Source organism: Dama dama, chromosome 26 (genome assembly GCF_033118175.1).
Source record: "Dama dama isolate Ldn47 chromosome 26, ASM3311817v1, whole genome shotgun sequence".
NCBI classification, from domain to species: Eukaryota; Metazoa; Chordata; class Mammalia; order Artiodactyla; family Cervidae; genus Dama; species Dama dama.
Genome location: NC_083706.1, coordinates 41,067,718 through 41,087,852, shown reverse-complemented (window position 1 = coordinate 41,087,852; position 20,135 = coordinate 41,067,718). Strand labels below are relative to the sequence as shown.

Genomic DNA, 20,135 nt, shown 5'->3' with positions numbered 1-20,135 from the left:
TTGTTCCTTTAAATGGCTAAACAATATTCCCTTATATATATGCACCACATCTTCCATTCATCTGTCAATGGACACTTAGGTTGCTTCCATGTACAGACGTATAGCTGATTCACTTTGCTGTGTATCAGAAACTAACACAATACTATAAAGCAATTATACCTCAAGAAAAAAAAAAGGTAAAACATAAAATAAAATCATGTCTTCTCCCTGCTACTAGAAAAAAGAATAATGATTTAAAAGAATACCTGTGTTTATCTCCGAGGGTGTACTGAAATGCACCTGGAGTCAAAAGGCAATAAATTACTAACTGACAAAAAGATTTTTTTAATTAAAAAATAATAATAATAAGCCCAGCATGCTTGGCCCAGAATGTCCACCCAGAAGTGGAGGCCGGTGGGAGAGGCGCTAGACCCCTCTGGGGCACCACCTTCTGTCCATGGCTACCTTCAGTTCAGATCAGCTCAGTCACTCCATTGTGTCTGATTCGTTGCGACCCCATGAACCACAGCACGCCAGGCTTTCCTGTCCATCACCAACTCCCGGAGTCTACCCAAACCCATGTCTATCAAGTCGGTGACGCCATCCAACCATCTCATCCTCTGTTGTCCCCTTCTCCTCCTGCCCTCAATCTTTCCAGCATCAGGGTCTTTCCAAATGAGTCAGCTCTTCACATCAGGTGGCCAAAGTATTGGAGTTTCAGCTTCAACATCAGTCCTTCCAATGAACACCCAGGACTGATCTCCTTTAGGATGGACTGGTTGGATCTCCTTGCAGTCCAAGGGACTCTCAAGAGTCTTCTCCAACACCACAGTTCAAAAGCATCAATTCTTTGGCACTCAGCTTTCTTTATAGTCCAACTCTCACATGCATACATGACCACTGGAAAATCCATAGCCTTGACTAGACGGACCTTCGTTGGCAAAGTAATGTCTCTGCTTTTTTTTTTTTTCTATTTATTTTTATTAGTTGGGGGCTAATTATTTTACAATATTGTAGTGGTTTTTGTCATACATTGACATGAATCAGCCATATGTCTCTGCATTTTAATATGCTGTCTAGGTTGGCCATAACTTTCCTTCCAAGGAGCAAGAGTCTTTTAATTTCATGGCTGCAATCACCATCTGCAGTGATTTTGGAGCCCAGAAAAATAAAGTCAGCCATTGTTTCCACTGTTTCCCCATCTATTTGCCATGAAGTGATGGGACCGGATGCCATGATCTTAGTTTTCTGAATGTTGAGCTTTAAGCCAACTTTTTCACTCTCCTCTTTCACTTTCAAGAGGCTCTGTAGTTCTTCTTCACTTTCTTCCCTAAGGGTGGTGACATCTGCATATCTAACGGCTACCTTTCCGGCCGCCCACAAAAAAAACAAAAAAAGAATGTGGGCGGGGCCCGAGCTTGCGGGGGCGGGGCCGAGGCTGCAGGGGCGGGCCCGGAGGGGCGGGGAGGGGCGGGGCTTGACACGCCCCACCTCCCGCGGCCGCTGTTCACCACGGAGTGCTGATCCGTTAGACGCGGCCTCCTTCTCGCCCTCGATCTGACCCGGGCTCCTGGCAGAGAGACGCCGTCGCAACCGGGCTTCCGGGAAGGGACGAGGAGCGGCGCCAGGGCGACGGGCCGGCTATGCCTCCCGCCGCTGCGATTCCCGCCGGCGACCGCGAGCCTGCGGCCTCGGGGACGCAGCGGGGCCCCGGGGAGGCCGCGCTTTGAGGTCCCCGGTTCCCAGCGCCCGTCGCGGCAGCGCCGGAGAATCCCGGGGCCGGCGCTCGCCCGTTTCCGTCTCCCTCGCACTCTGACGCCCAGCGTCGCCTCACTTCCTCCGCCGCCCGCCATGGCCTCCGCCGCCCGGGAGGGCGCGGGCTCGGGGCGCAGGCGCCCGCCGCCGCGCCGGGCCCTGCCCGGCCTGTTGCTGCTGTGCTTGTGGCTGCCCGGTGGCCGCGCGGCCGGCTCGCCCTCCGCGCCGCTGTCCGAGCTGCACGCGCAGCTCTCGGGAGTGGAGCAGCTGCTGGAGGAGTTCCGCCGACAGCTGCAGCAGGAAAGGCCGCAGGAGGAGCTGGAGCTCGAGCTGCGCGCGGGCGGCGACCCCCAGGAAGGCTGCCCGGGCCCCGGGGGCGGCGGCTACAGGGCCAGGCCCGACGCCATCATCCGCACCAAGGACTCGATCGCGGCCGGCGCCAGCTTCCTGAGCGCGCCGGCGGCCGTGCGGGACTGGCGGCAGTGCCTGCAGGCTTGCTGCCTCGAGCCGCGCTGCTCCGTGGCCGTGGTGGAGCTGCCCCGGCGGCCCGCGCCCCCGGCCGCCGCACTCGGCTGCTATCTCTTCAACTGCACCTGGCGCGGCCGCAGCGTCTGCAAGTTCGCGCTGCACCGAGGTTACAGCAGCTACAGCCTCAGCCGCGCCCCAGAGGGCGAGCAGGAAGGCCTGGAAGCCGGCGCCCCGGCCCTCGCCCGGGCCTCGCCTCGGCTGGGTAAGCACTCCACCCGAGGCCCGGGCCTGGTCGCTCGGGCCCTGCTGTCTGTCTTTGTACCTATTGGTGGCTGCGTCTGGGAGACCTAGCTAGGCAGGACCGCTGGGCCCTCCTCAGTCAAATCAGAAATGAAATATCCGGCTTTGACATCTCAGTCCTAGGGATGGTTTTTGAGAAACCCCCAGTAGATTGGGTGGAAGCGGGCACAGTGGACTGCTTCTGGAATTTTTCTAAGTTTAGGGAGGAATACTGATCTGAAAGGATTCACGGAAATTCGCTTTAATGGAAGAGAAAAGCTCAGGGGGGAAAGTCTATTTTAGTCTCAGAGGTTCTTATAAGGTATGGTTTGTGTCAAGTAATTACAAGAGCAAAATCTAATTAGATGCCAGATTGCTCACAGCACACCCTTATTTCTTAGCTTGGCTCTCAGGATTCATGATTCCACCTAAAGTTGCTTTCATCAGACAAAATTGGGAAGGGAACAGGTCAGGTTATTTTGAAGTGGGTCTAACTATTTTCTATGAACTATGGTTCTCTTTTTTAAGGAGTCGGGAGAAAAGGAACTCGATTAATTGAAAGTAAAGTTTAAAGCACCTCTCTTTCGAAGAGGAGCTAAGAAGGATGCTTTTCGTTTGATGGTTTTTATTCTGGGGATGATCAGAATGAGAATTAAGACCCAAATAGAAGGCAAAAAAGAAAAAAAAAAAAAATGTGGCAGTTGGAGACAAGGTCTCAGGAAATAAAAGCTTGATTGGGCCTGCCTGTGTTCAGCTGCGTGTGTTTGATTGCAGTCTGTTGCTGTTTGCTTTATGATGACGCAAGAGTGAAACCACAACAAGACTAGAGGGGCGTAGCCTCAGCCACTTTGGAAAGCTGGAGTCTCCATGACCTTTAGGTCCAAAGAGAAGGGTCTGGAAATCTGTGTCCACAATGGCCCACCTCCCTTCCCACCTCCAGTGGAATAAACATCCAAGGTCACCCAAGATTTCTAGGCCTTGAGGCACACACTGCAAAGGACCCCAAAGTTTTCTCCCTGAAGTGGAGGCGGAAGGCACTTTCACCATGCATCCCATGGCTGTTTCACACACATCTTTCCTCTGCCCAAGCAGGGACTCAAAAACAAATTCCAGCACCAATGAAACAAAATCCCTTTCCTTTCTCACTGCACAACTGGAGGAAACCATCATTGCCAAATGGAGCTTTCTCCTAAGCCAGTGAAACAGAAAGGGAAGTGGAAACCAGGAAAGAATATATCCGCCTTGGGGGGCAGGGGGGACTTTAGTTTACTGTAGAAGTTTCTGAATCATTTTTTCTTCTACTTCCTTTTTTGAACTTCCTTTCTCTGGGTGAGGGGGCGGGGGTTGTCTAGTAATTCACTTTGGAGATGCTCCAGGGTACACCCAAATGACCACTGGGCTTGGTCCTTATTCAGGAAAAGAGCTGCTCTGCTCACAAGTTCTTTGGATCCCAGGAATGTGGACACATGGAAGGGTGCTGCTTGGCCCAGATGCCCTCATTCTGTCTGCAGAGAGGGCAAAGCTCACCCTACCCGATGTCTTGTGTTTTTCCTGCCCAGATCCTTAACCTCCTGAAGTTCTCTGTGCTTCTGAGACTAAGTGGTTCCTTCATGAATGTTTTTTTGCTTTTCTGAAGCTCATGAGCACATGTCGTTTCAGGCTAAAGGAGCATGAAAATGGTTTCAAATTTACAGAAAATGTTTTAGGGTCCATTTGAGGTGAATACAAGGATCATGAAAAAAGAGCAGGGGGCCAGGTGGAATTGCACAGTACACACTTTCAGCGGACCTGTCAGCCATTTGTTGTTACAGTGATCCCCGTCAGCCCTGTTTTTTTCGGACATTTATTGAGTTTGATAAACAGCACTGCTATAAGCTCCTTAGACACGTGAACTCACTGTGTCCTCACAAATCTGTCCTTTCCAAATCTAGGTTCTCTTGTAATCCCCACGGTATTTGAAGGCTTGGTGAGAGAAAGTAACCTGCCCAAAGGTCTCATAGCACCTGCTTTGTGGAGCTATGCATTGTAAGCTGTGAGCTGTGCTTTGTGAGTTGTGACCTGTGTTTTGTGGAGCTGTGAGCTGTGTTATGTGAGTCGTGAGCTGTGCCCTGTGAGTTGTGGAGCTGTATTGTGGGGCAGTTTGAATGCTTTCTCCAACAGCATCAGGCCACCTGGAAGTAGAGATGCCCGCTGTCGAGTTTCCAGGGTGAGACTGACTAAGCAGCTACCTGGGATGATGGGAGAAGGTGGGAAGGAGTGGAGGATGCTGGAGAGAGAGGTGTGCTGAATTGACACAATCTGCCTGCAGTTGTGTGCAAAAGGCAGGGTAGAGGGCTTTTGGTCTCAGTCCTGAATTTGAAAGCCAGCTCTTCTCCACAAGGATCTCTGTTCATCCTCTTAGGACCTGAGTGCTGGCCTTGCCTCCCAGCTGGGCTGTCATGGGATCAAGGGTGGACATGCTTTGTGAATTAGAATGGTGGTTCCCACGCACCCGATGTCACTATGGGACCTTGGCTGGATTGTGTGGCTGACTGGAGGGACTGGGGGGTCTATGTTTTCTGATGAAAGTGAGGAGCAGCAAGAAGGAGGGAGTGCAGCAGTTAGGACCTCAGAGGACCCGGAGAATACAGTCTCCAAGAGCTCAAGGGACAGCACCTTTATGCTCTTTCCACTGGATATTCAGCCTGAAAACCAGGATCTCTGGGCAAATGCAGGGTAATCTGAGAAGTCAGGCTTGCATCAGTATTAGGGAAAGTTGGTGTTGGACAGCACTCTGCCATCCCCTCTGCAAACCCACACATAGCTATCCCTGGCCTCTCTCTCATCTACTCCAAGGGCAAAGGAAAGAACTGACCTGGGAAGGTTCAAAGCTCATCGCTCCATGAGTGCCTGACCTATTGCATGTTTCTCACATTTTCAACCTCTCCCTTTTGTGTTATAAATAAATATCACAAAAGAGTTGCAAATAATTATGTTATACTATTGAGATAACCAGTGAGAATATATTGAGACCTGCAACTCTGATCACACAGAAATTCCAAATGGGTTAAAGAATTAAATAGTTTTTTAAAAAATTAGGTCATAGGTTACTCCATACATAGAAGATTTGAAGAAAATAAATTCACTATTACACGTCTGGGGGGAAGATAACTTTAATCAATTAAAGAGATCACAAAGAGAAAGGATGTAGTATACACATGTTTCTTAAAAACTTCATTATGTCAAGAAACAAAAGAAATTGCAAATAGGAGTCTGGGAAGATATGAGACCAATGGATTTATTATATTAATAGTAAGCTTATGTGAATCAGGAGCTTCCCTGGTAGCTCAGCTGATAAAGAATCTGCCTGCAATGCAGGAGACCTGGTTATGTGAATTAGTAAGAAAAACTAAAAGAAGTAGGCAAAGGATATGAACAGTTTCCAGAAGAGGATATTTAATTGATAAACATGGAAAAATGTTCAACCTTAGAAGTAATCAGAGAAATTCAAATAATACCAGCTTGCTGTTCCCAGGTGGCACTAGTGGTAAAGAACCCTCCTGCCAATGCAGGAGACCTTTGAGACTCTTTCAGTCGCTGGGTCAGGAAGATCCCCTGGAGAAGGGCATGGCAACCCACTCCAGTATTCTTGCCTGGAGAATCCCATGGACAGAGGAGCCTGGCAGACTACAAGTCCATCGGGACACAAAGAGTCGGACACAACTGAAGCGACTTAGCACACACACATGCACTGTTGTTACACTGGCAATAATAAGTTTACTTAAGAGTTACATTGGTATGCATGTGGAGAACTTATAATCATACATGGTCACTGAGAGTGTACATTGAAATGTCTCTTTTGGAAATCAACCAAGAAAGATATCAGAGAACATTAAAATATTCATTCTCCTGAGATATGTTTTAAGGAAAATGATCCATGCTAAAGAAAAGTATAAGCAAAAAAATTATTGTGGCATTATGTATGATGATGAAGAAAATTGGTAACAAAGTAATGTCCAGTAGTAGAGGCTAGGGACTTAAAATGACAACTGTGAAGTTTATACAGTGACACAAGCAATGGTGGGATATATGAATAAATATCAATAAGTAAGAATACATCAATAAGTTAGGTTAAATTCAGGATGTAACTTTATATTTACTGTAACTAGAATACATGTGAGTGCTCCCAAAGTATAGTGGGATGAGTGGAGCCTTTCAGTTAGACAGATCTGAGCTGACATCTCAACTGACAAATTTATCACTTGTGTGGTCTTAGGCAACTAAGTTAGCCAATCTGACCTAGTTTCCTCAGAGACTTGTGAAAATTGGGTGAATTGATGGCTCAAAAATGCTTCGTGTGATGCCTGGTACAAAGAAATCACCCAATAAACAGTAGCTGTTACTTATTATTGGGCTTCCCTGGTGGCTCAGTGGTAAAGAATCTGCCTGCAATGCAGAAGGCCCAGGTTCGATCCCTGGGTGGGGAAGATACTCTGGAGAAGGGAATGGCTGCCCACTCCAGTATTCCTGCCTGGGAAATCCCGTGGACAGAGGAGCCTGGCGGGCTACAGTCCATAGGGTGGTAAAGAGTTGGACGTGACCGAGCAGCTAAACACTACCATCACCAATATTAATATTATCAGCAGCTCAGATGGGGAAAGACAAACAATACACGCCAAAAATGAAGATAATTATATTGGGGTTGTAAATAATTTTTTCCTGACATGTTGCGATTAAGAAAAACGCACAGTGAAGAAAACAGATCACAAAAGCAAACAAACTGAAAAAATCAAGATGGATTTTGACCTTTAATATCTAAGCCTCTTCTCTTAGTCTGGCCCCACTTCCATATCCTCAGCCTTGGCTATTATTGGTGCCCATGCAGTAAGACCCAGATTCCTATTTCTTGTCATTAAGGCATTGTTCAGAGGAACATGTCGAAAATCAGAGTAGTTAATATTCTTCTCTGCGTAAAGTGCCACCTTGATATGCTCCATCAAGATGGGTATGAGTTTTATTTCATCTCTGTGGATCATTCCAAATATGCTTAATCTTCAAAAGAAATCAGTGTTTCCAGAGTACTTCACGTTGGCTTATTACCTTTGCATAACAAAAATTTAAAGTGACATTTGTTTTTCATCAAGTCAAATTTTTTTTGAATGACGGCATACTCCTTTCCTCTTTTTGTTGTCATTTGTTTATTTTTAAGACCTGTTTCTGGCCTAAGTCGCCTAAGCCAAATCGCTCTGGGTTGTCTTATTTCTAAGATTTTATTTGTTTATGTGTTTGTTTATGGTTGCATTAGTCCTTCGTTGCTGCACGCGGGCTTTGTCTAGTATCCGTGCACAGGCTTCTCATTACGGTGGCGTCTCTTGTTGCAGAGCTCGGCCTCTAGCGCACGGCGGCTCAGTTATGGTTCACGGGCTTAGTTGCCCCACTGCTTGTGGTGTGGTAGCCACGTGTTCCGGGACACAAACTCACTCAGAAGGACAATGCAGATAGTGGAGTTCAGTTTATTACACCAGCAGGCCCAAAGGCAGAGTCTCCTCTTAGCCAAGGACCCCGACCAGTTTTTGTGAAAACCTTATATACCCTAAGTGTACGTGCCCAAACCCACCTCCCCAAATTCCCTGGAACTAGTCTGAAATAAGGAAAAGAAAGACACAAAGTTAACGTGTCATTCATATGCCTTAAGCCTCCATAGTTAACAGCGGACAATTATCAATAGGCGTGTGGTCATACCCTGATAAGTGTAATAGAATTTATGTTTCTATTCAGTTACACAGACAATTAGGGTATTCTTTTAGGCAATGGAGAGTCTAGGTACGATCCCTGGGGCTCTTCCATGGTGGGGGGGGGGGGGTGGGGGTGGTGGTCTGGTTTTCCAGTTGGTATGTCCTTTCCAGAGATACCAGGCACATAGCTCAAAGTCCACAGTCCAGCATGAGATGGAGTCCTGCTTTCAAGACAGAGCCTGTTCTGTCTGTTTCCTCCTTCAGTGGGATCTTAGTTTCCAGACTAGGGATCAAACAGTGTCCCCTGCCTTGGCAAGTGGATTTTTAACCACTGGACCACCAGGGAATTCCCAGCTTTGACTGATTTTTAAATACATTATGCAGTGTAATTTGCCTGGACTTAAACCGAGTAGGAAATACAGCTCTATTATTTCTGATACAGCGACCAATTTAGAGGACATGAAGATTTTACTGCGTTCATAAACCATATCTTTAAGCTTCCCTAAAGAAAAGTAAATGACTAGAGTGATGATTTTTTTTTTCTTCCAGGAGGGCAAGGATTAGTTTTACAATATGTGCAATATTTCCAGGCATACCTGGTTTTTCCATCTGAAATATTTTTGGTTAAATCTTTGAGGGCCTGGGATTCCCCTGGCAGTCTAGGGGTTCGGATTCCGCTCTTCTTCCACTTTGCAATGGGCGAGTGTTCAATCCCGGTCGGGGAACTAAGATCCCACAAGCTTTGCAGTAAGGCACAAAAGATTCCAGAATTGTAAAGTAGTAAACCATTGTGTCAAAAGTGATGAACCTTGCAGAAGCAAAGGAAAGTTCTCTATAAAACTAAAAGAGGGCCTATTAGTAATGCAGTTGTCATCTCTCTGCTTCCCTGGGAGAAGCAGAATAAAGTCATCAGGCCCTGGACCTTTGCTCAAGGGGAAAGAAACAGACCAATTGTCTTCTAAGGCAGAGGTTGCTTGTGTGGCATAATTTGATTAGTAGTCCTCATTGTTTTAAATGACTGTGAACATGGGACTCATTTTCTCTGTAGGAATATGTACCCTTCGGCAACAGCAAGTGTGCTGATTCCTTGTGTTAGTCGCTGAGTCATGTTCAGCTCTTTGTGATCCCATGGATTGCCACATGCATCCATGCATGCAATGGTGGGATGTCCTCCACCATCTCCTGGAGTTTGCTCAAACTAATGTTCACTGAGTCAGTGTTACTATCTAATCATCTCATCCTCTGCTGTCCGCTTCTCCTCCTGCCCTCAACCTTTCCTAGCATCAGGGTCTTTTTCAGTGAGTCAGCTCTTCACATCAGGTGGCCAAAGTTTTGGAGCTTCAGCTTCTGCATCAATCCTTCCAATGAACATTCAAAGTTGATTTCCTTTCCGGTTTGCTGGTTTGATCTCCTTGCAGTCTGAGAAAATAATAGGATTACCGCTAGCTTCAAATGTCAGACTGTTGCAGAAACCAGTACTCGAGAAAACAAGCACCACACTTGGACAGTTGGAGAACTCAGGTTTATTATGCCAGCGGGCCCAGAGGAGTTAACACTCTAAGCTTTGAGCCCTGAACAAAGGGATTACAGAGTTTTTATAGACAGACTGTTGTGGGCAACACTAGCTGTTAATAGGCTGGTTTAAACTAAGGGGTTTCGCACATGGGGGAACAGTGGTCAAGATGGGGAGGGGGATGCCTCATCTGGACAGGCATGAGAAAGCAGGTTTGTAGGGGCTGAGTGATTGGAAAGAGCAGGACAAGGGTGAGCGAGATAAGCTCCAGTTCCTAGCATTGCAAGTCCCCACTTTCTGAGACTATGTGACCTACATGATCTAGACTTTGCAAGGGGCAAGCTGAGTTACAGAGGCTGAGTTACAGAAGGAGGTTATGTAAAATTTTAACTTTTCCTCTTCAAGGCAGTGAGTATCTGGACTGGCCCTTAGAAGTTTACTTTGGAGGCAACTTCAGCTGTGCAGAAAGAGAGCACTGTCTTAGCAACATCATTTAAACTAAGTTAAGGAAACCCAGGCCAAAATTTTGATCAAGTTTTGGTGCTAGAGTGTTATAGCCATGCTTTCCGGGAAACAACCTCACTCAGGAGGACAATGCAGATAGTGGAGTGCAGTTTATTACACCGGCGGGCCCAAGGCAGAGTCTCCTCTTAGCCAAGGACCCCGACCAGCATTTGTGAAAATCTTTCATACCCCATGTGTATGTGTCCAAACCCACCACCCCAATTTCCTTGAGACTTACATAAACAAAGGAAGGGTAAATACAACTACAATAACCCCATCATTCACATGTTATGTGTTCAAACAGTTAATAATCAATAAGCCTGCAGTTACATTCCAAACAGTTAATAATCAATAAGCCCGTGGTCACGTTCAAACCAGTTAATAATCGATAAGCCTGTGATTACATCCTGATAGATACGGGAAAAAATTTATGACCTGTCCGGAGACAGGGGTGATTATGGCATGTTTCCTCTTAGGCGATGAGTAACCTGGATGTGATCTTCAAGATTCCCCTGCCCAGAGGGGATCTTATCCTTCCATTGTCATTCCCATAGGTGCTAAGCACAGAGTTCAGAGTCCACTGGAGAGGTGGCCATGCACGACCAGCACGGACAGGCCTGAGATGGAGTCCAGGCCTTATGAATTCCTTCTTCAAGAGGAGGAAGAGATAGTGGATGCCAACAAGGATGTATTACAAAAGCCTGCAGAGTTTTTTCCCAGCTAAATTACTGTTTCTGGGACTTCCCGTGTGGCCCAGTGGTTAGGACTTCACCTTCCAGTGCAGCAGTTGGGGGCAGGGGGTGCAGGTTTGATCCTTGGTCGGGGAGCTAAGATCCGACATGCCTCATGGTCAAAAAACCAAAACATGAAACAGAAGAAATACTGTAATAAATTCAATGGAGACTTTAACAATGGTCCACATCAAGAAAGAAATTACTAAGCTTCATCAAAATATATGTGGATTTGCATAAGTTTACTAATAAGATGCTGAAATCAAGTAAAATATCCACAATTCTGATCTTAAGAATGTTTTCTGTATCTGATGGCGTCTATCAACCATCCCTGGAGCAGCTGTTAATCATGTTTAATATTTAGTGGACACAGTGAAACTTACCATGAAGGAGAAAAGCTAAATATCAGTACACACTTGTTTGCTATTAATATTTTAGGATATCTCAAATTCTGTGTCGGCTTCCCTTATAAAAACTAGTAAGAACCTGTGAACTTCTTCTGTTTTCCTAGATGAAAATTGGATTCCAAGCATTTCTATGTGAATTTTATGTGAATCCAAGAACTTGCCTTAACTTTCCAGATTTAATTTATTGCAATGAAAATAAGAAAATAATTTTCAGTTCCTGTACATCCTCTTGGCAAAAATACCTCTCATAATAAATGAGAAAAAATAGGGAATCATCTCACTTATGAATTATTTATTTTCTTTCACAGAAAAGGACGAGCCTCCACTCAGCAAGGCAGGGCAGGATGTGGTTTTGCATCTGCCTACAGATGGCGTGATTCTGGACGGCCGAGAAAGCACAGATGACCACGCCATCGTCCAGTATGAGTGGACACTGCTGCAAGGTGACCCGACAGTGGACATGAAGGTAATTCATGTTGTAATTGTAAAGAAAACTAATGTTTCAGCAAAGTGATCTTTCTACTTACTTTCCCCAAATGTCTGTAAATTGGCAGAAGTGTAAAATGGAGAAAACGTAAAAATGATTGTTGAAAAGGTGTCTTATTATATGAATTTACTTTTCTTCTGAGTAAACAGTGATCCTGACATGTGTTTTGTTCTTATTTTATTTATTTATTTATTTTTGGCCACACCGTTCAGCTTGTGGGATCTTAGCTTCCCAACCAGGGATGGAACCCGGGCCCTGGCCCACCAGGGAAGACCCTGGCCATGTGTTTTAAAGCTTACCTTCATTCTTGCTTTTTTGTCGACTTCTCCAGCACACATAAAAGCTGCTTCAAGGGAAAAGACTCATGCTTTGTTTTGTTGACTCAGAATAAAACATGTTTTTAAAACATTTAAGAAATGTTAAAAGCATTATATGTTTTCCTTTCTTCTTTGTTTCAGTTCGGAGCCCAAGTAGAAAATATGAAAAATACAAAAAAGCATAAAGGGGAAAAGAACAACAAAATGAACTTACTCTTCATAGGATCCAGAAAGCAAGCGTCTCACTTAGCATTAGGCCTACCTGAGTTAGTTGAGTTAATTGAGGGGAGTTTGACATCAAAGGCTCCTAATCAAGTGCTCCTCACTGATTTTCATAAGGCTTACCTGCGCTGGAATTGCAGCCGATGGGAATGAGCCTCTTGTCCACTGGCTACCTACACTCAGTTAAGATGTAACTGACATGCAACATTATATCAGTTTCAGATGTAGGACGTAATGACTTGATATATGTATATATTGTGAAATGATCATCACAGTAAGTCTAGTTAACATCTGTCACCACACAAAGTTATAACTTTTTTTCTTGTGGTAACAACTGTTATGATTTACTGTCTTAGTAACTTTCAAATATGAGACAGTGTTGTTGACTAAAATCACCATGCTGTACATTACATCCCACGACTTATTTATTTTCTAACCGGAAATGTATACCTTTTGAATCCTTTCACCTAGCCCTACCCCATGCCTCTGGCAACCACCAGTCTTTTCTCTATATCTCTGAGCTTGGTTTGGGCTTTTTTGTTGGTTTTAGATTCCATGTAAGTGTGAGATCATACAGTATTTAATTTTTCTGTCTGGTTTATTTCACTTACCATAATGACCTCAAGGACCATCATGTTATTGCAAATGGCAAGATGTCCTTCTTTTTGTATACTGTATTTTCTTTATGCTTTTATCAGCTGATGGACGTTTAGCTTGTTTCCGTATCTTGGCTATCATTAAGTAACACTGCAGTGCATATGGGGTGCATATATCTTTTTAAAACTTTATTTATTTTATTTTTGGCTGCTCTGGGTCTTCCTCACTGTGCACGGGCTTCCTCTAGCTGTGGCAAGCAGGGGCTGCTCTCTAGTTTCGGCGCAAGGGTGCTCCTTGCAGGGGCTTCTCTTGTTGTGGAGCGCAGGCTCTAGAGTACCCGGCTTCAGTAGTTGTGTGGTGGGCTCAGTTTGTGGCCGCATGGCACGTGGAATCTTCCTGGACCAAGGATCGAACCCTCGTCCCCTGCATGGCAGGCAGATTCTTAACCACTGGACCACCAGGGAAGTCCTATATGTCTTTTCAAGTTAGTGTTTTTGTTTCCTTCAGATAAATACCCAGACATTGAATCGCTGTATCAACAGAGTCTACAGTTGTTAGGAAAGTGGCTTTTTATTAACCCTGACGAGCCTCTTGGTAGATAAGAGTATTTCCTGGCTTAGGCAGATAAACTTCATCCAAATCACTCCAGTCAGAGAAGGTGGAGAAAAATCTGTGTTGGTTTGCCAGGGTTGCCATAGCAGAGTACCACCGACTGGATGGCTTAGACAATGCATTTCTCACAGTCCTAGAGGCTGGAAGTCCAAGGTCAAGGTGTCAGCAGTTCTGCTTTATTCTAAGGCCTCTCTCCTTGGCTTGCAGGCAACTGTCTTCTCTTTCCTACATGTTCACAGGCTCTTCCCACTGTGAGGAAACACTGATTTCTGTTCTCTTAGGATGAAAACAAGAACAGTAATCAGCTAGCCCCTCAAGACTGATATAAGCACGTTGATTTATCCCAAGACTATACAGTCTTAGAACTGGACCAGACCTTCGACCAGCATCTTACCCAGTCTCCTATCCATACAAGAGCCCCTGCTTTCGCCTCCCTTCTAGTGGTCATCCAGTCTGCCTGGTATTTCCAGAGATGAAAGCTCGCTAGTTCGCATCATGTCCTGTGACATCTTTAATCAGCTCTCATTACTGGGTCAATAGGATGTGCCTCCCTGTTATTTCTGTGCATCTATGTTGGGGCTTCCTTTTGGAAAAGCACTGAACTCATCTTATTTCTATGCAGCAGCAATTAAACTTTGTTGTTGTTTTTTATGAATGTCACCACTGAAAATGGTCTTCTCAGAACTCAACTCTCCCAGTTCTTACAACATTCCTCATATGAATTGGCTCTTAGACTGTCCACCATCCAGCCTTTTTTAGATTTTCTCAGGTTCATCCATGCCCCTCTTAAAATCTGACCCCCCTAATTGACCCCATACTTAAACTGTGGTTCTTCCTGACAGACTATTACCTCCTGTGATCCAGACATTGTCTCACTTCTATTAATGAAGATTCATTTACATAAACTATTTTAGTATCTGCTTCTCACTATAGGTTCATGTTGAGCTTTCCATCAGAAACTACAAATATGCATGCTGAGTCACGTCCAGCTCTTTGTGACACCACAGACTGTAACCCACCAGGCTCCTCTGGCCATGGGATTTTCTGAGCAAATGTTGGAGTGGGTTGCCATTTCCTCCTCCAGGGTAGGTTCATGTTGAGCTTTCCAGTAGAAGGAATACCTAAAGCCTACTTTACCTTTCCACACAAATTGCCATCTTGAAGTCTCCCCCATTCTATGTTTGTGTAATTGATTTATTGAACCTGACTACAAGGCCATATGTTTATCCTTTTTATACTTCAGTGTAGTTTTCAACTACAACAGAAATAATTTCTGAACTTTGAGTATCATCCATTATATTGGGCTTGGCAAAAAGTTTGTTTATGTATGGCTGAGTCCCTTCACAGTTCACCTAAAACCATCACATTGTTAACTGGCTATATACCCCAATAGAAAACTAAAAGTTTAAAAAATTTTTTTGTTTGGGTTTTTCTGTAAGATGTTAAACCTGATGAAAAACTCAAATGAACATTTTGCCAACCCATTGTTTATTATTCTTCTGTGCATTGTGTCAGCTGCTAAATTAATACATTTTTACAGAAATTTCTGAGAATTAAGATTGATCAGAGGGCTTCCCTGGTAGCTCAGATGGTGAAGAATCTGCCTGCAGTGCAGGAGACCCAGGTTCAGTCCCTGGGTCAGGAAGATCCCTTGAAGAAGGGAAGGACAACCCACTCCCACATTCTTGCCTGGAGAATTGCATGGACAGACCATGGGGTCGCAGAATTGTACACAACTGAGTGACTAACACTTTCACTTTTACTTTCAAGATGATCAGAAAAGATGCATGAACAAGCCACTGATGAGACCTCTGTGAGAGTTATGGCACTCATGGATATATTTGTTCAAGCAATTGCAAATCTGTCTCTATGATCACCTAGATTTTCACACTTGCTATGAAAAGCTTTATTCTGTAGATTATGAATTGTGCGTATGAATGCTAAATAAAAATAATGCTTATGATTCAGTATTAAATTTACTGAAGGTGTTTATAAAGAAGTAACAAAATTAGGCTTTTAAGGCTGACTGAAGAGGAAAATGTGTGGGGCTTCCCTGGCAGTCCAGTGGTTAAGACTCTGCACTTCACAGCAGGACGTGGAGATTCCATCTCTGGACAGGAGAACTAAGGAAAGAAAAAAGAGGAAACTGTGGACCAATTCCCCAGCCCAGTTCTAACAGTGATAGCACATAGACCTAAAACTATAAAGCCACCATCTAGCAACAAATCCTGCAATAGGGGAGCGATTTGCTCTCAAACTGCAACTGTCTTATAGCAGTTATTAATAATTATTTGTAAATAATTTTATATAAATATATTATATGTAAAATATAATAATATATTAATAATTTTATTAATTTATATAACTTATTTATATAATTTATATAATATAATTTAATATAATTAAATTATTTTATAATTAATAATATAATTAAATTATATAATTATAAAATATAAATTATATGATTTATATAATAGTTATGAATATATTAATAATATTAATATATTACATAATAAATATAATACAATAAATATTTAATATATAAATATATTTTATATCAAAATATAAATATTAATGTATTTTTAAATAATTATATATTTATATATTATATTTTATATATGTAGTATATATTTATATAAAATATAATATATATTATATATTAATATACTGTATATAAAATATATTATATATAATTTTACACATATTTATATATGTATATGTTTATGTATATATATTTATATATATAAATATGTATATGTATATATGTGTGTGTGATATGTATATATACATATATAAATAGATATAAACATAATATAAATATATATTAATATAATATATTAATATATTGATATAGTTATAATTATATATTATATATAAATATATGAGTATATAATATATAGTATATATTATAATGTATATTATATATAATATAACATAGGTATTATATATTGTATTTTATTATATATATATTATATATATTCATGAGACATTCACGAATGCCCTCAAAGTTAACTCAACTCTCATTGGTCAGACTTTCCACTGAGTGCCTATCCCAACCCCTTCTTGAGCCCTCCCGTCTCCTCTCTTCACTATCTGCACAATCCTCACCCCCTTCTCTCATCTTCCATGGTGCACTAGTCAACCTCACTTTGTTTTGCAATATTTTATGACCAATTTCTAGGACCTATTCTTTCATACCCAAATCACCCATTCAGGTCTCCAAAAAACAAAAATAAATGAGGTTCTCCATCTTAAGAAGAATTATGCTGCCACCTTAGTTATGGTAAAATTAATAGCTAACCTTATTTTAGCATCTAGGGTGTGTCCAGTATTGTTCTCAGCGCTTTAAATCAACTAAGCATCAGGAAAAGCTCATGTTCTTATGGAAAAGCTCATATGGTTTCCTCATTTATGAAGGAAGTGAGTAAGAGATGACCGGCCATGATCAGGAGGATCTGTTTGTTTTGTTTTGTGCTTTGGCTGACCCATGCGGCTTTCAGGATCTTAGTCCCCTGACCAGGGATTAGATCCAGGCCACAGCCGTGAATGTGCCAAGCCCTAACCACCGGACCACTAGGGAATTCCCAAGAGGTTTCTGATTTTAAAGTCACATATTTTCTGCACTCTAACAGGATATTCTACATCCATTTAAATGAATAGTATTCTGTAACACATTCTTAAATGTAAGAAGACACTTTTTTCAGATAGTCTATTATATGTTGCTGAGTTTCATGATTATTTAATGTAATAACGTTAAATCTGAAGTCAGAATGTAAAATATGATACATAGTATGACAATGTTCAGGGAGATTTGAAATTCATAAATCTGTAGATTGATTTCCATTCATCAGATGTGGAAAATTGAGCTAAACTGTCTTAAAATACCATGTGTGACAGTTAGTCGCTCGGTCGTGTCTGACTCTTTGTGACCCCATGGACTGTAGCCCGCCAGGCTGTCTGTCCATGGGGATTCTTCAGGAAGAATACTGGAGTGGGTTGCCATTCCCTTCTCCAGGGAATCTTCCCCACCTGTGTCTCCTGCATTGGAGGTGGAGCCATATGTAACGGAAGCCTACTAAAGGATGGATATTGTTTACACTAATAACTTCATTATTAACTTAAAACCAGTTGCACACAGGTGTGTCTGCTATAAATAAATTTTACAAACAGATAGGTGTATTATCATTGAAACATGTTTGGGAAGTAGAAATAATAATTACACCAGGACCACAGAGATAAACTGAGACTGTCTTGAGCAAACAGATACACGGGTCCCTCTTGATAAAACTCAAGTTTCGTGAGACTGAATGATTGGTCTCCTCATTAATCTCATTTTTAGATCCCCTTAAATGAATTAAAATAGTATTTTAAAACTGAGGCTTAGAGAAAAGGTTTTCTGGGAAAGGAACATAAATAGAAGAATACTGACTTTTTATCCTAGGGGAAAGAGAATGCAAAATAAATGTCGAATTTCAAATTGCCTTATGTCTTACGTAGGAGATGTTTTGTGGTTTACCCCTCCTCAGTCAGATTCCCTGGGATATAATCTGGGTCAATACTGAAAAATGACCACAAAAGAAAAGAATCATATATATTAAGGAGAGTATTAAAAAACATATTGAAAGACTTTCTAAACATTTAGTTAGCAGGGTTTTTAAGGCAGCCGGGGTTGTTTAACCAATACACAAAGTTCCAGAGAACCCATGTGATCTTTGAAGAGTAAAGGCTATTAATAACTATATCTGTCTTCTGTTTTTCATTTATGTTTGTTGATAACAGGTCAAGAAAACATATAAAATCTATACTATCACAACAGAATTTATAAGGATTATGAAGGATTCCTTTAGAATTATTTTCAATGAGGGACCGAGTGATGAATGGAATAGGGATTTCAATCGTCTGGATGCTGCCAGCATTTCTCCCCCTTCCTCTTTCCCTCCCCTCACTCCTCTCGTCCTTCTTCCATTTTTTCTTCCTTTTCTCCTTCCTCTTCCTTCTCATCTTTCTTTCTTCCTTTCTTAATATTTTTTCCCTTTATCTCCTGAAGCCTAGAACTATACTTTGTACTCACTAGGATGCTAACACTCACTGATTGATCTTTTTTTAAAAAAAAAAGATTGACTATTTTGCTAACCTTTGAAAAACTTCCGTTTTAACCCTCAAATTTTTATCATCCTTCCTAGCAAGATGAGCAGGTCAGCATTGTCCCACACTCTGGCCTCACACCGATGTTAGGAAGGGCCGCTAAGAGCTATCTAACAATTACTTTGCATCTCATCAAAGGAGATCCTAGACACGTATCACCTATTGTTTTTTCTTGGCTACTGGACAATATCTTGTCTTCATGAAACAAACCGTAAATCCCTTTAATAAAAGTTACCCTAGATATTCTAGGCCATGGGGTAGGGGTAGAGAAGTGTAGTAGACTGTTTCTAAATTTTAAAAAGAGAAAGCATATTAATAACTGAGAAAGCTTCCTATCACATTTCAACTATTTCCTTCCTCCCTGAGTGATTCAACAACAGTGAATGAGAGAGAAAATCTAACACAGCCTCTGCTTGGCTTTGCTTTTTGAATCCTCGATTCGCCACTTCCCTGTGCCAGATGGGGTAACAAAAGCCCTCTTTCAAGGTATTGCCGTTGCATGAACAGGGACAGCCTTCCATGGCCCAAGGCTGGGCTCTTGTCGAACACTCGGGCAGAAACGTTCCAAGGAGACACAGGTGCTGACCAAGTAAGAGAACTCCCTGGGAGGGCGCCCGGGCGGAGAACAGCAGGATGAGGGGCGCCGGGAGAACTGCTCACAGTCTTGGCGTTTACGTGATGGGATTCGTTTCCAGGTTGTCTCTGGCCAATCATGCCGACTCACCGGCCCTTCCTGGTGGCGCACGCATTTCTCAGCCAAGATGGATTCCAGCGAGAAGGATTCTGGGAGTTGGGAGGACACAGTGGTGAAGAACCTGCCTGCCGGTGCAGGAGACATAGAGAGACACTGGTTGGATGCCTGGGTCAGGAGGAGCCCCCAGGAGGGCGTGGCAGCCCCTCTAGTGTTGTTGCCTGGAGAATCCCAGGACAGAGGGGTAGGCAGGCTGCCGTCCGCGGGGTCACACAGAGTCGGAGACAACGGAAGCGACTTAGCGCGCGCGCACACACACACACACACACACAGACACACACACACACACACACACACACACACCACACACACACCACACACACACACACACACACACACCACACACACACACACACACACACAGACACACACACACACACCACACACACACACCACACACACACACACACACACCACACACACACACCACACACACACACACACACACACCACACACACACACCACACACACCACACACACACACACACACACACACACCACACACACACACACACACACCACACACACACACACACACACCACACACACACACACACACCACACACACACACCACACACACCACACACACACACACACACACCACACACACACACACACACACACACACACCACACACACACACACACACCAC

At 43.2% G+C, this 20,135-nt stretch overlaps 1 protein-coding gene and 1 non-coding gene across 3 annotated transcripts in view; both read left to right on the top strand.

The window, feature by feature from the left end:
- The first annotated feature begins 1,494 nt into the window (after positions 1-1,494).
- LRP11 (LDL receptor related protein 11) overlaps positions 1,495-20,135 on the top strand; it is a 64,104-nt gene continuing 45,463 nt past the window's right edge. Inside the window, exons 1-2 of one of the 2 annotated variants that reach the window (XM_061130298.1) lie at positions 1,495-2,464; positions 11,659-11,816. In XM_061130298.1, the coding sequence (XP_060986281.1) occupies positions 1,831-2,464; positions 11,659-11,816 (792 nt within the window). In that variant the 5' untranslated portion in view covers positions 1,495-1,830. The remainder of the gene's footprint in view (positions 2,465-11,658; positions 11,817-20,135) is intronic. The other variant, XM_061130297.1, reaches the window with a different exon arrangement.
- Positions 6,877-6,947, top strand: TRNAC-GCA (transfer RNA cysteine (anticodon GCA)). Its single transcript has one exon. It is a non-coding gene; the product is annotated as a tRNA-Cys (tRNA).